General features: G+C 37.9%; 2 protein-coding genes across 17 annotated transcripts in view; one reads left to right on the top strand and one right to left on the bottom strand.

Moving 5' to 3' along the window:
- Cask (calcium/calmodulin dependent serine protein kinase) overlaps positions 1-15309 on the bottom strand; it is a 340810-nt gene that overhangs the window by 107227 nt on the left and 218274 nt on the right. The gene's annotated exons all lie outside the window — the stretch shown is intronic.
- Positions 4661-13862, top strand: Gpr34 (G protein-coupled receptor 34). 3 transcript variants are annotated; one of them, XM_076918223.1, is made up of 5 exons: positions 4661-4801; positions 5274-5465; positions 6075-6143; positions 9844-9930; positions 11690-13862. In XM_076918223.1, exon 5 carries the CDS (start codon positions 11787-11789, stop codon positions 12912-12914), a length of 1128 nt encoding a protein of 375 aa, XP_076774338.1. In that variant the 5' UTR covers positions 4661-4801; positions 5274-5465; positions 6075-6143; positions 9844-9930; positions 11690-11786; the 3' UTR covers positions 12915-13862. The 3 variants fall into 3 exon arrangements, with proteins under 3 accessions (XP_076774338.1, XP_034340709.1, XP_076774339.1); XM_034484818.2 differs by lacking the exon at positions 9844-9930; XM_076918224.1 differs by lacking the exons at positions 6075-6143; positions 9844-9930.

Genomic DNA, 15309 nt, shown 5'->3' with positions numbered 1-15309 from the left:
TTGATCTGTGTTCCCAGGGATTTCTTCCTGGGCATTGCCTGTGGTAGCAATGTGGTTTCCTGTGGGATTTCATCTTCATCTATTTCTCCATGGAACTTTGTTGGAGGTGGTGTCAGAAAAGAACGTAGTAGTAGTAACCTTTGGTGTCTACTCACATACTATATTCTATACCTAATAGCACATTTGGATGATTCTCAAAACATGGTCTAGTATAAAAAGACAATCCTTTTAAGTTATGGCACTTTTCAGTCTCGCTTATATGATGAACCTACAAGTACTTGTAAGCCACCCAGTATGTATGCTGGGAATTGATAGGATTTTAAATAAGTTTAGCTGACAAGATAGTTGCCTTGAAAAAGGGTCCTTCCACAACTCTGTATAATAAAACTGAGCTAGTGTAACCACAGAGATGTTGCTGGTGACAAGTGGAGGTGGGAAGGATCTTATTCTTCCCAATGAGAGCATCAGAAATCTACTTTGGAAGTTACTCCAACTGTTAGGGCAATTTAAAAATACATAGTTTCTCATAAAGAAACATGAATCCTCAAATATAAGTGTACATAGTATATAAGAACAACAGGAAGGAAGGAAGGAAGGAAGGAGGGAAGGAAAGAAAAAAGGAGGGAAGGAAGGAAAAAAGGAGGGAAGGAAGGAAGGAGAAAGAAAAAGCTAGCAAACAGATGAATACTGAGCAAACTGATCCGACAGAGCAGTGAGAAGACTGTATGGAGCTGGGGATGCTGCTCTTATACAGCTCATGCAGGCCTGAGAAAGCATGGGCATGATGCAGGAGAAAAGATACAGCTTAGATTCAAACAGGGTCTCTTGGTCATGTCCGTGGAAGCATCTTATCACCTTCTTACGGACAAGTATAGCTTTAAGTCAGAAGCCCATGGTACACTCTTCAAAGTCTGTTGACTATATGTCTTCTGAAGTTAATGTTATATTGCAATCCATGAAATTCTCATCACTATGTGGATTCTGTCATTTTCAATCAATTATCTGTCAAGAGTCATAAAATTTGAACCTCAGGTAAAAAATAAAATATACCTATAGATACAAATGGATAGATAATAAACCAGAAAGCATATAATGTAAAATTAGAAAACTGCTATTTTATTTGAGTGGGTGTCATAGGAGCCCTTGTTGTGACAAAATCCAAACAGAGACTAGGGTGAAGTTAAAAAAAAAAAGGCAAGCCATGTAGAAGCAAGCTCTGCACAGAGAAGTCAATAAATACAAAGGTCCAGATATGTGTGGAGGCTTGGTATGCCTAAAGATTGGAGGGACGGATAGCTGGGAAAGAATGAGCAAAGGCAGAGTGTTAGAAAATGTGATCAAACATCCTTAAAAGCATGATCAACACTGGATTTCCCACTGATCATGATGGAAAACCACCCGGAGCCTCTGACCAGTGGGCACTGTAGTCACTTTTGGGTTTAGAAAGGATGATGCTGAGTACTCTGCAGACCAGTGACTATAGGAACATAGGAATGAGAAAAAAGAGGCCACTGCAGCTGGTTAGGCATGAGAGGATGGTGATATGGAGAGACGGCAAGAACTTATGTTCTAAAGGGAAAGCTGGCAGGAGCTGCTGATGGATATATGAAAGAGGCAGGCCAAGCTTGAGAAGCAGGTTCTTGCAATGAGCCTTGGAGTGAAACTAAAGACACTACTTACTGAAATGGAGAATTCTAGGGGAATTGTTTGAAAGATGGACTATTATTGAGTCTTATAAAATAGGGTAGGATAGGAGCTGGGATTAGGGATGTGAATTTGGGGATCAACAGCTAAGATAATGAATGAATGAATGAAGTTTCTGAGAGAGTGACTAACTATTAGAGAAGAGGATGGAGAGTTGGGTCTCAGTGGGTAAATGGAGGACAGAACGATGAGAAGAATCTAGCAAAAGGAAACAATGGTCAGACAGGGAAACAAGGTGAATATCAGAGTTTGCATCTCAGAAGCCAAGGGAAGAAACTTTTCAAGAACTGCTTACTAGTGACCAGTGTTATTACAGTCATTTAAATTGAGAAGTGAAAATAGATGATTAGCTTTGGCAGTTTGGAAGTTAATAGTATCAATAATAAAAGTGGTGTTGGCAGTATGGTAGACATAAAAATATCCACTGGACTAGGTTCTGCAGGGAATGGGTATGGAGACAGTAAGTAAAGTCATCAAAATGTTCTGTGCTAGGAATGGAGGCAGGGGATGCAGCTAGAGGAACATGTGGAATTGAAGAAGCCCCCTTTCAACCATGTAGCATTTACAATTGGAGGAAAATGAATAAACTTCCACATACCTATCACCTTGTATGAACAACTGCTGATATCCTGTTGTTCTCTGAAACTTTTTATTACACTCGTGTGTGTATGTCCTTGTGTGTATAATTGTATGCCATATCAGAGGACAACTTGTACATGTCAGTTCTTTCTTTTCACCTTTTAGGTTCTGGGAATCACACTCAGTCATCAGGCTTGTTGGCACCCACCTTTACTAGCTGAACAATCCTTCTGCCATTCTTGTTTTACTTAGCCTCATTTGTTACTCTTTAAGTATTCCAAAACCAACCATACAATTTCACTTATTCACCAACTTCAGTGCCTCTAACACAGGACTTAAAAATAATGTTGTGGTATCCTTGGCAAAGAGTGCAATCAGATCTAATACTGGAGAAACGCCCAAGAGACATTTAGAAAGTAGCAGGTTTATGCTCTTCAAAACTAGCTCTGGACTCAAGGGATTCAGTGAAACTAAAGAAGTATCACAGATAAGTGTGATCTTCTTTTTAATTTTGCTCTAAAAATATTATTAGGGCAGCTGATAAAATTTGTTGACAAGGATTGTCAAATACATAATGGTATTCTTTTCATGTAAATTTACTGATTTTGATTACTGTGCTGTATAATGTAGCTTTTTGTATAGGTCTAAAAGTATGTCCTGAACCACCCCCATCCTAAAATAACCTCTTCATGTGGTTATGCTTTTATTTTGTCATATAATGAGGCTCATTTAGTTTAATTAGATTAGTAGTTTGGTGTTTTAATTACAGAAAACATGCCTCTACTTCCAAACTCCAAACTCCAAAACAAATTGTATTTAGAGGTCTAGCTTTTTTTTCTTTTACTTTGCTTCAATATCTCCCTCCTTATTTGTGGGATATTAAAAATAAGAAATAACATACATAGAAAAGTGCATGCATTTCCTGTGATGTGCCCTGTAGATATAGAGGAGGTTCCTTTCTAAGTGTTTCTGTTTCCTTAGGGAAACAAAAAGCAACTCCTAGGTGAGAGTGGGGAAGGAAATGGGGTTGATGGCAGTTTGAGAAGGTCGAAGGTGTGAAACACTATTTTTGAGGGAGGATGAACTAGGGCAGTGGCGGTTACATTTTCATACTAGCATCACACAGACTGTTGGGCCTCATCCCCAGATTTTCTGGCTTTGGGGTCTGGATGAGCTTGGAGTATGCATCAGTTGCAAGCTTCTGGCTGTTTTGGATGCTAGTGATCTGGAAGTCATCCTTTGAGAATTATGGGACTAAGGACATTAGAATTAACACTAAGGATTTCTGGCAGTGCAGGGGGCCCTTAAGGTTTCTGATTGCCAATCTGAAGACAGCACGAGTGTGTGCTTGTACACAGCAGTCCTCATCTTCACAGGGGAGGTTCAGGACTGGCGGAGTAGTAAGCTGAACTTCATTAGAGTTGGGTTTCACATAAAGAGGGGATAGTGACAAAGTTCAGAATGATCAGGAACTAGAAGATAATTCTTAAACCTTACATCAATGAGAAAATGTGGCTATAGTATGAGAACACTAAAGCTGAAAAAACCCAATTTTGCAATGGATGGCATAAGTGTGGGACAAAACTAGTATTTATATTGTATTTCAGGAGATAAAAAAGCACTTTATGACTCATTCAGTCATGAAAAATCCTACCAGATTTTTAGAGATATTTGCATATTCATGTTTGTTGTAGTAATATTCATAATTATCTATAAATGGAGATAACTTCCATGCCTATTGAAAGATAATAAATAAAGAAGATGAAATAAAGGCAAACAATGGAAATATGCAGCTTTAAAAACAAAGGAAATTATGTTACATGCTATTGCACGGGTGAGCCTCAAGGATAGTAGGCTAAGTGAAATAAACAAGCCACAAAAAGGTTGTATCATTGGACTCAGTGTCACAGAATCGTGGCTGCCAATGTTGGGACTAGGGGCAGAGAAAATTTGTGTATAGCAGGTAATTTAGAGGTTTAATTTTGCAACATGAAAATGTTATGATGATCTGATTCATGATGATATAACTACACTCAGCACCGGTGCATGATAGACTCAAAACTGGCTATGTGGTAAATCTAGCGGTATGTGTCGCTTACCACAGTAAGGAAAAAAAAAAATACTGCCAGACAAATAGAGTAACCATCTTCCTTCTCAGAGATTCTCAGGGGAAGTAAGAGTTATAAAACATTTTTATTCTAACAATGTAAAATTATGGTCTCATATACTCTGATTCTTAAACTAAACTAAAAGCTCTGGAGAATATGAGGTTCAGAACTTCCCAGAAATACTTACAATGTTAGCTAAAGCCCAGTGAGTTAAATACTATTTAAACAAAGCTGGAGATGACAATCATTTTCTAAACAACAACCAAAAGGGGAAATGACACTCGAGTGCAGGGCCAGCAGTTACATAGATGAACTGATGGTGGTTAAACAGTGGACTGGGACCAGAATGGAAGCTGCAGAGCCTCGTCATATTTTCCTTGAAATAGGAGAGACCACTCCAGCTTACTTGGGTGAGTTTCTTAGTGTGCTGAGGAGAGACGAGCACTACAAATCCCACCTAGTCTCCAAATTGTAAGATGTTTTGGGAAAGAAATCCATGGTCTTTAAGGAAGATACAAAATGATACTAAAATAATGTAGACAGCAAATAAAACCTAAGCAAAACTGAAGAGTAAAAAAGCCTATTAGTAATGTTAGTATACTTAGGGGCAGAAAGTTCACATACTTCATGACGGTAGCAACTTTTAAAATGAATTTAGAAGGAAATGGAAATTCAGGGGTTGTATTCTAAAATCCATACAGGATATCACTCATCCTTTCTTAGGAAAGGCAGAATTTGCTCATTTCTGCTTGTATTTTATAGTTGGCATTTTAGGGGACGACTAACACACTCCTCAGTTTAGGCTAGAAGGGACTCATACAGAAGATGCCATTTCCTAAAGTCCAACTTGAAGCTGTTGCTATGAGTGGTGTCTTTTCTTAGCTCCAAACGGGGCCCAAGGGCTGTCACACTGAAAAAAGAAAGAAAAGGGGAAAAACAACTGCACCACATGTGAATATAAAAAAGAAGAGGACTCTAGCCAATTGCACCACCACCGGATGGAAGAGCCCAGCTGACACAACCTGATCTAGGGAGCTTTGGGTTTACTCCCTTAACTTCAGGAAAGCCTCAACTGTAAGTATTCTCTGATTTTTAAAAGCCGCACACAGGAGCCTTTGCTTTAGTTAAAGCTTGATTATCTGAATGTTCAGAGTGAAGCTAGGTGTACGCTGGTAATGCTATTCTGTTATCAGCAAATCTTGGCTTTTTAGAGTCACTGAGTAAACTGCTTTGGATGACACCTCGGCTTTTCAAAGGAGGCTCTGTCTTTTTGGATAGACTAACTATTAACAATAGTCTCATTGTTTATTGGCACTGCGTAGTCTTAATGATTTGCAGCTATATTTGAATCAACTATAGTTATTTCCAGACATTGTAAATTTAATTGAGATGCAATATAGATTTCCTATCTATTATCTCTTGACTTCACTATGCTATACTGTCTCTTCATCTTAAATATTTTTATTATGCTTTTACTATCTTATGGTACAGACCAGTTACAATTTAATTTTTGTGTTTTAGAAGTAAATAAAGGGGATACTCTAGAAAGGAAAAAATAAACCACAATATACTTTTAAAAATTAATTCAAACAACTAAAAGTAAACAGTTAAGTTTAGAACAAAACTAAATATAGTACTAATATTATTTCCCAAATAACATGCTTTCAATTGTTCTGTATGCAGCAGTTCCTGCAACTTCTGAAGTATGGCCTGAATAGGTCCAGTCATTATTATCAGTCCATTATCAACTAGGTATGTATTTCAACACACGATACTGATAGAAACAATACCCAAAATAGCATGTTAAAAGAGCTTTTCTTGGTTATAGCCCTAAAGAAAACCTGGGAGAGGTAGGACGGTAGCAGTCGGGGTACGAGTGCTTACACAGGGCTGCAAACATAGGAATGGGGTTTACTGAGTAACAAACACTGCCCATTATTAGAGAATGAGTGGGACCACTGCATGAGTTACAAGTCAGGTCCACTTGTCAACAGGCTATGCTCACTTATTTCTCATCTTCACTGGCAAATTCTTACATCAAATAAGTAGCTTTTGAAATATGAACAAACAGCCTAAAGAATAATTAGTGGACTCCAGGACATATGCCTTTAATCCCAGCACTTGGGAGGCAGAAGCAGGCAGATTTCTGAGTTCGAGGCCAGCCTGGTCTACAGAGTGAGTTCCAGGACAGCCAGGGCTACACAGAGAAACCCTGTCTTGACCTGTCTTCCCCCCTCCCCCGCCAAATTAATAATAACGATCAGTGAGTGAATGATACCAACACACCAGCTGACTTATAGCTGACTTATTTACTTTCTTGCTTTTGCAGTATTGAATATTGAACTCCAAGGGCTTTTTGCTTGCTAGGCAACTGCTCTTCCATGTAGATATCCTCATGGCCTGCTTTTAATTTGTTCTTTTGAGGTAGGGTCTCACTAAGTTAGACAGTATTGCTGTAAACTTGTGATTCTTCTGCCCTGGACTCCCAAAGAGCTGTGATTACAGGCATACATGAGCCACCAAGCCCAGCTCCCAATTTACTTTAAAGATGACACAAGTTAGTTACCAAATTTGAGACGGGCTGTAATTTGTGAATTGGTTGGTAATCATTGGCTGCTGGCCTGCTGCTATCTGCTACGGTATGCCATGCTTCTGTTGCTGATGAAACACACTGCTTTTGCTTTATTCTCCTTCAACTTGACACTAACAGCTCAAAAGACTTAGTAGTGCTTTCATCCAACTATTATTGATTACTTAATTTTACTTACACATTAGAGCTGAAGAAACAGTCTTAGGATATGTTTGTTCTCTGTGCTGACATCTTCCTAGAAACATCTTGATTATTACTCTTTGGCCCAGAAATAAGACTGGAAGTTCTGATTAATGATTTGATTTCATGAAGTCCGAGTTTACTTGCATACGCTTATAGACCTAGCAAGTGGAAATATTAATAACTTCCAGAAGAGCAAAGCTAGACAGTACAACCTCTTTGTAAAACAACTAAAGTAGATAGTGGTAAAGAAATCCTGTTAAACTACTATTAGTTGATAGAATTCATCATTAATAAATGATGATCATTTATTAATGAAATGGTGATCAATTATGATAGAAGTGAAGTCTACCAAAGAGGTTCAGGGTCTTTCAGAGTCAAAGTTGAGTCCCAACTTGGGCACTACCACTTAAGAGCTTTGAGGCCACAGTACCTATGCTCTTTCTTTACCTTACATGCTATTATAAAGACTATGTAGAGCCAAAGAGATGGCTCAGTGCTTAAGAACACTGACTGCTCTTCCAGAGGTCCTGAGTTCAATTCTCACATGGTGGCTCACATCTATCTGTAATGGGATCCAATGCCCTCTTTTGGTGTGTCTGAAGACAGCTACAGTGTGCTTATATACATAAAATAAAAATTCTTTAAAAAGACTATATAAATGAAATGATATCATGTGTTCAAATAGTATCTGGATCACAGTAAGTGCTAAATAATGATTAGTTAATCATTTGATTATTTAGCTCAAGTGTTCAATTTTGACTATACACTGGATAGCTCTCATGAATTTTTAAACCAGTGCATCAAGCCCATTCCAGAACAATATCAGGGTATCTGGGAAGAAGCTAGACATTGGTATCTTCAAAGAGATGCTCATGCACAGACTAAAGTACTGCTGAGAACCCTTCCTACAGAGTATTGCAGCTTTGAGTCTCTAGCTCACAGACTTAGTACCTTCTGAGCTAGACTGCTTCATTCTGTAAAAGCATCATCTCACAAGGAGTCAATACCTGTCTCTGCACTTTACAGACATCTCCTTGCTTTTCTCTCTGTACACACGAATAAGAAGGGGAGAACCTCTTCTTCATGGCCTTGTAAAACATTCTCATCTATAGGTTAATTTACCTATTTCCTTCAACTTATATCCTCAACAATATTTAAATTCCACTTCTCCTTGTTTGGTGCACAGTCTTTCTTAAGTATACCACTGGGGATGATAAAAAAAAAATATATTTCAGGGGAGACTATCAGTCTGGGACAGAATCCAGGTCAACAGGAACAATTTTCATTTAAAATACCACAGATTTTTGAGTTAAACCAAAGATGGGGTTAGTTTTTTACTGTGTCTACATTACATTGCTGATAGAGGACAGGGAATTGTGTTATTGTGAATACAGTTGACGCTTCCAGTATTTGTACTTTTAACACTTTACATCTACTTTTCCAAACTCCTTCTTTCATTCAGTAATATTTATTGGGCTAAACACTTGGTACACAGAGAGGCAAACAAAATGGACTCGGTTCTTAATCCTAATAGGGTTTAAAATCTATTAGGAAGAAAAACAACTTACAGATGCCTATTCCAAGTCACTTCAGCTTCTTGAGTCACATCACTGAGGTCTTAGCATCCTTTCACTTATGGATAGGATGTTTCTATCTGAGACTCTGAGGGTTTCCTGTGTAAACACTGCATAGGTTTCTCTCCCTATTACTGGCAATGTATTTTGTGATATCAGCAGCCTGCTACCTTTCCTAGATTGTCTCTTCCTTTTAAGATTTCAGATCACAAGAAACAGGCCTGGATGTTTCTACAAGCATTGTGAAATCTGTCTTCCTGCATCTGGGACACAGCCTCAGCTCTTCCTTCATTTCTTTCTCCCTTCCTCCCAGTACCCTTCTCTCTTTCTCCTTCCATGGTCCTAAATTGAGGAAACCTTTCTCAAGATGGCTTAACAGAGCTTCCTCCTCACCAGCCACTTCCTCTTCCTCGAAACCAAGTCTTTCCTTCAGTCTGTAAACATTTAAAGCTGAACACTACTTTCTATTAAAAGCCTTGACCAAAATACAGTTTTAAGAGAAGCTACATTTTTCCAAATATTTTTCTCTCTATAGAACATCGAATGAAGAGATTCATTATGCAAAGATAAATGTTACATGTTTATTCTCATATATAGAATCTAGATATGAAAATATAGCATGCAGAAGACATAAAAGCAGAAGGGGGAGAAGGATGTGGGAGAGGAGTGGGCCTAAGAGAGGGAGAACAAGGGGAAATAATGAATGTGAAGAACACAAAGACTGCATGTTTTCTTTCATGTAGATTATAAAATTAACTATTGCATTTCTCTATCTGTCTACTCATGCATCCATATGACATCAAAGCAGAGAGGCACAATTTTGGGGAGGGAAGCAGTCGGACATGCAGAGGAGAGTGGTGTGAGTGAATATGAGCAAAGTACAATGACACAAATGTATAAAATGCCATATTTAGTGAAATACATTTTGTATACTAACTAAAACCACTTAATTTTAAAAGGAAGCAAAAAACTGAAAAATCTATTGTGTTGAGATGTGATTCAGTGGTAGAATATTTGCCTAGCAAGGTTTTGGGTTCAATCCTTGGCACTATAAAAGAACGGCAACACACAAAAAATATCACAATTAAGATCTATCCCTTTACAGCTGGATGGTGGTGCATGCCTTTAATCTCAGCACCCAGAAGGCACAGAAAAGTGGACCTCTGAGTTCGAAGCCGGCCTGACATGCAGAGTGAGTTCCAAGATAGCCAGAGCTACAGAAAGAAACCTTGTCTCAAAAAATCAAACCAAACCAAACCAAACCAAACCAAACCAAACCAAACCAAACCAAACCAAACCAAACCAAACCAAACTTATTTTTTATTACTGCATTTAGGGTTTGAACATACAGTCCTCTAAAACTGCTTATTGAGAACAGAGTCTCTGTCTTAATATTGTTAATATACAATATTGTTAATATTGGTTTTAATATCCAAGCAGTACTTTAAACAAATGTGTAAGGTTTATATTGATCATTTAGAACCTATTTTTTTTAAAGCTAGCTTTTTTTTCAGCACTGGGAACTGAACCAGGACTGTATACATACTAGACAAGCATTCTATCACTGAGCTAGAAGACCCAGGCCCAAAGCCAACTATTTTGAATACTTACTATATATTGGGGTTCAGTGTTTCACATAAAAGCTTTGCATTTTTAAAAATGAGAAAAGATGCTTAGTAATGATCCTTGATTATGAAGTTAAGTATAACTTTGAAAGTCCTGCTTTGAAGTATTTAATTTTCATTACACTTATTTATGTTTGTTTGTTTGTGACATGCACGAGCCACCACATACATCTGGAAGTCAGAGAACAACTTGTGGAGTCAGTTCTCTGCTTCTACCATGTAGATCGTGGAGATCAGTTTCAGGTAGTTAAGCTTTGTAGAACATTCCTTTCTGAGCCATCTCATCTGTACTCTGCTATAAAAGTCTATCTTACACCCACAAAAGGGATTTACAGAGAAACAGGGCAGTTGCTGTAAGAAAGGAGTGTGAGGAGACCTGCTTGAATTCTCCTTACATATATAATAGGTCCCAAGAGTCAAATGCCTGAGAATTGTTCAATAGCAAGTAGCATTGGGAACAAGTAAAACTGACATACTTAAGAAGGTTCTGGTGACAATCTCAAATGATATAACCCAGGGCAAAACTAATGTTTAGGTAGTTAACCTCTCAGAATCTCAGAGTCATGGTACTGTTTCCCATCTATATTACTGTCTTACGCTTCTAGGCTAAGAGTGGTTTATTGGCTGCTAACTGATCTGGTTTTATTTGACTAATATGTTTTCTTGTGAAGTGCTACAAGAGTCTCTGAAAGGAGGCAGGTGCTAGACTTGGTCTGTTTCTATAGATAAGTAATTTTAATACTCCTATGTTGGTCTTAGGTGAAGAAGAAACTTTAGGACCCTCTTCTCTATTCTCACTGTGGAAGGGTAGAACACTACAATGTGTCTAATATACACTATGTGACAACGTGTGTCAAAATGAGTGGATGACAGCTATGAGGGGACAGGCTAAAACAGGAAGCATTGCTAAAGTCAAGCAGGATCAGCAAGGGACCCAGCTCACTCATGGCTAGAAGCACCTTTAGGGGAAGTTCAGATTCATCCTTGAAAAATGGGAGCTGCTGTTCTTTTGACTATTTCTATTCCCCAAACAATATCTCTACAGAAAGATTAGCATATGGTTCAATTATTTATTTTTTCTTTCAATTATTTACTTTAATATAATAAATGAAATGAACTCTTTATGCATGCCACAGCAACAGAAAAGGTTAGAGAGCTCCTACAGTATTTGCTGCTGTTTGTAATACTACTACTACACATGTGTAGATAGCAACAGGAAACCAAGTAGAAAAAGGTCTGAAATGAAACCCTTATCTATGCTTTATGTTAAAGTAGCTGTTATTATCACAAATAACAAATGATTCAATGTTTGGCATTTTGTTGTAGGAAACTCTGAAGACACAAAGACGTACAAACAAAGAGCATGTCATTTAGCACTCTGTCCTGATAGTTACAGGAGACACTGAGAAGTCACACTGTAACAATGACGACTACTTCAGTTGACAGCTGGCTTTGCTCCTCCCATGGAATGCACTTTATAACTAATTATAGTGACCAAGCCTCACAAAATTTCTCAGGAGTGCCAAATGTCACTAGCTGTCCAATGGATGAAAAATTACTATCTACTGCGTTAACAACCTTCTACTCTGTTATATTCCTCGTGGGACTGGTTGGAAACATCATTGCCCTCTACGTATTTCTGGGCATCCACCGCAAAAGAAATTCCATTCAAATTTATCTACTTAACGTGGCTGTTGCAGACCTTCTGCTCATCTTCTGCCTCCCTTTCCGCATAATGTATCACATCAATCAAAATAAGTGGACACTAGGTGTGATTCTCTGCAAAGTTGTGGGGACACTATTTTACATGAACATGTACATTAGTATTATCTTGCTTGGGTTTATCAGCTTGGATCGCTATATAAAAATCAATCGGTCAATACAACAAAGAAGGGCAATAACCACCAAGCAAAGCATTTACGTTTGCTGCATAGTATGGACAGTTGCTCTTGCTGGATTTTTAACTATGATCATTTTGACACTGAAGAAGGAAGGGCATAATTCCACAATGTGTTTCCACTACAGAGATAGACATAATGCAAAGGGAGAAGCAATTTTTAACTTTGTTCTTGTAGTAATGTTCTGGCTTATTTTCCTACTGATAATCCTCTCATATATTAAGATTGGCAAGAATCTACTGAGGATTTCTAAAAAGAGGTCAAAATTTCCTAACTCTGGCAAATACGCTACAACAGCTCGGAACTCCTTTATTGTCCTGATCATTTTTACTATATGCTTTGTGCCTTATCATGCCTTTCGATTCATCTACATTTCTTCACAGTTAAATATATCTTCCTGCTACTGGAAGGAAATCATTCACAAAACCAATGAGATCATGCTGGTTCTCTCCTCTTTCAACAGCTGCTTGGATCCTGTCATGTATTTCCTGATGTCCAGTAATATTCGTAAAATCATGTGTCAACTTCTTTTTAGAAGGTTTCAAAGTGAAGCAAGCAGAAGTGAAAGCACTTCAGAATTTAAGCCAGGACATTCCCTGCATGATCTATCTGTGACAGGCAAAATGCCACAGTGCAGCACTAAGGGTAATTGAGGCAAAAGTACTAAAACGAATGACATAAACCAACCTCTTCATTCCTTGAGACTGGTGAAATTATGGAACAAAGTCCTAGCATGTCCAAAACCCAGATCTTTAGAAGTGGTCTTTCGCTTGCTTAATTGCAAAATAGTTCAAGGCAGAGAAAAGCTTACATTAACCCCTAGATTTTAGAACTATATGTAGAATCTTCACAGAATACATTGTTAAGCTAACACTTTTAACAGCGGTTATAAAGTTAAGTGAAGTGCATGGATTTAACAACAAAACAGATGGAATGTCATTGTTATTTCAAGTCACTAAAGAGTTACTAAAGTTAGGCATGTGATACTAATTTTAAATATGTTTAAAAATAAAGTAATTTGGGGACTGAGTTGAAATGTCAGTGAACATGAGTATTAATTCAAAATCTTATATCACTTGATGCTATATTCATTAATGTCTAAATCTCTGCTAACAGATGAAATAATAAAATTCTAATAAAAGTGAGATTGCCCACTATTCCTGCTTAGAAAAAGGTGAAGAATTTAAACACTAAATAGTCATGCTAAGAACATGATAGCCTGGCAAAAGAAATGACTTAATGCAGATTCATAAATGATTCATTCACTTCATACTCTGATTGAGTGAGACACGGACTGTATATGTGATGATATGACCCAGTAAGTTCACTGCAAGGTATATATCTTACAGGAGCATGCAAATACATACATAAGAACGTATACGCAATGATACTCATAACTGGGAACAATTAAGGATGTACAAGTTTACATGAAGAAGTAAACTGTGGCTTACCACATGAAGTACCTTTAACACTTCAATGCAATAAATAACACAACACACACACACACATGTGCATGCATGTATGCGCACTAGACATGTGGACATCACAAAAGTAGTGTTGAGTGGGATGGAGAAAAATAAAGCCCTGGCTGTTCTTCAGAAGACTTGTGTTTGATTCTCAGCACGCACATGGCACTTCACAACCATTTATAACTCAGTTTCACTGGATTCTCTTCTGGCCTCCTGGAGCAATGTAAACACCTATACACATTAAAAATAGTATTGGATAAAAATAGTATTGAATGGGAATGAAAATCATACTCAAGAGTAAAGAGGTATGGACTCTATGAGATGATTTTTGTAAAATATTAAGACACTATCATTTCCTTTATGCCCATATAAATAAAAAAATCAAAGGATGAATAATAACATATATAACATACAGACTGATTTAAACTTAATGGTCACACATGAAGACTTTGGCACAAACATGGTAAAAGCTTAATGTATATTAAACCCAGGTACATAAGTGCTAGTCTGGTAGATTTCGGAGTGAAAGATTTTGTGACAATACAGAAAACCTGCAGGTTGAAATTAAAAGAAGCAAACAGAAAACTTCATTTATGTTCAAGAACAAAGAGTAAGCCCTAAAGGGAAGGGACTCATCATTGACTCCTAGGTCAGTGTAGCTGCCAAGTCAAAAGCAATATTTTCCAAGTAGTTCAATGAACAAAGGAAGAAGAGATAGACGGACAAATAGGATGGGGAGGAAAAGATGCTTAAAAGAAAAAAAAATAGGTCTAATTAGCTTTTCCCCAGTCATTATTCTGGACAGAGCTGAAGGAACATTGTACTTTGCAATCTAGACAGGAGGTATCCTTAGAGAAACTGCAAAACTTTGGCCAGTGTTTGTGTAGTTTTTATTTCTTGCTAAACACAGAACCAGAATGCCATTGTCTGAATATGTAAAAGACTGTTGTGACAAACCCCACAAATCTATGATTAAGTTTCTAACACAGAATGTGGAATTTCCTTTAAAAGTCATAATGCTTTGGCCCTCTAACACTCTCCCAACAGAGGTAGTTTTGCACCTTGACGACAACAATGATGACTACAATGACAACAAATACTGCTACTACTTTCTTTTTTTTTGAGGAGTCTTACTATGGAGTCCTGGCTGGCCTGGAACTCACCATCTTCTCACTATTGACCAAACTGGCCTTGAAATCACAGAGCTTACATGCCTTTCCTCCCAAGTGTTGGGGTTACAGCTATGTGTCGTCATGTCCAGCCTAGAATATTTTTTTAAAACTCATTGAGCCACTGGCTGGAAAACAATGTCATAAAGCACTACATACTTAGAATGCAGCTATGAATGATACTGGTTTGAGGAAAGGGGCAGTAGTAGGTTCTTCTCTAAGGCCTAAGGCATATGATCTCGTTAGCCCTGGAGAACTGACTAGGTCCACAGTACCAGGCATAGTTTCCCTGCTGTGGAGTAGGCCTCAAGTCCAACTAGAAAGCTGTTGGTTACTAGCAAAATATGCGCCACTACTGTACCTTTAGAGGTATGTTGCTATGCTGGTCATTGCTGTGGCTAATAGGTGTC

This window comes from Arvicanthis niloticus, chromosome X (genome assembly GCF_011762505.2).
Source record: "Arvicanthis niloticus isolate mArvNil1 chromosome X, mArvNil1.pat.X, whole genome shotgun sequence".
NCBI lineage: Eukaryota > Metazoa > Chordata > Mammalia > Rodentia > Muridae > Arvicanthis > Arvicanthis niloticus.
Note: the sequence above shows the minus strand (reverse complement) of the source record. Positions and strands in the feature narration are given on the sequence as shown.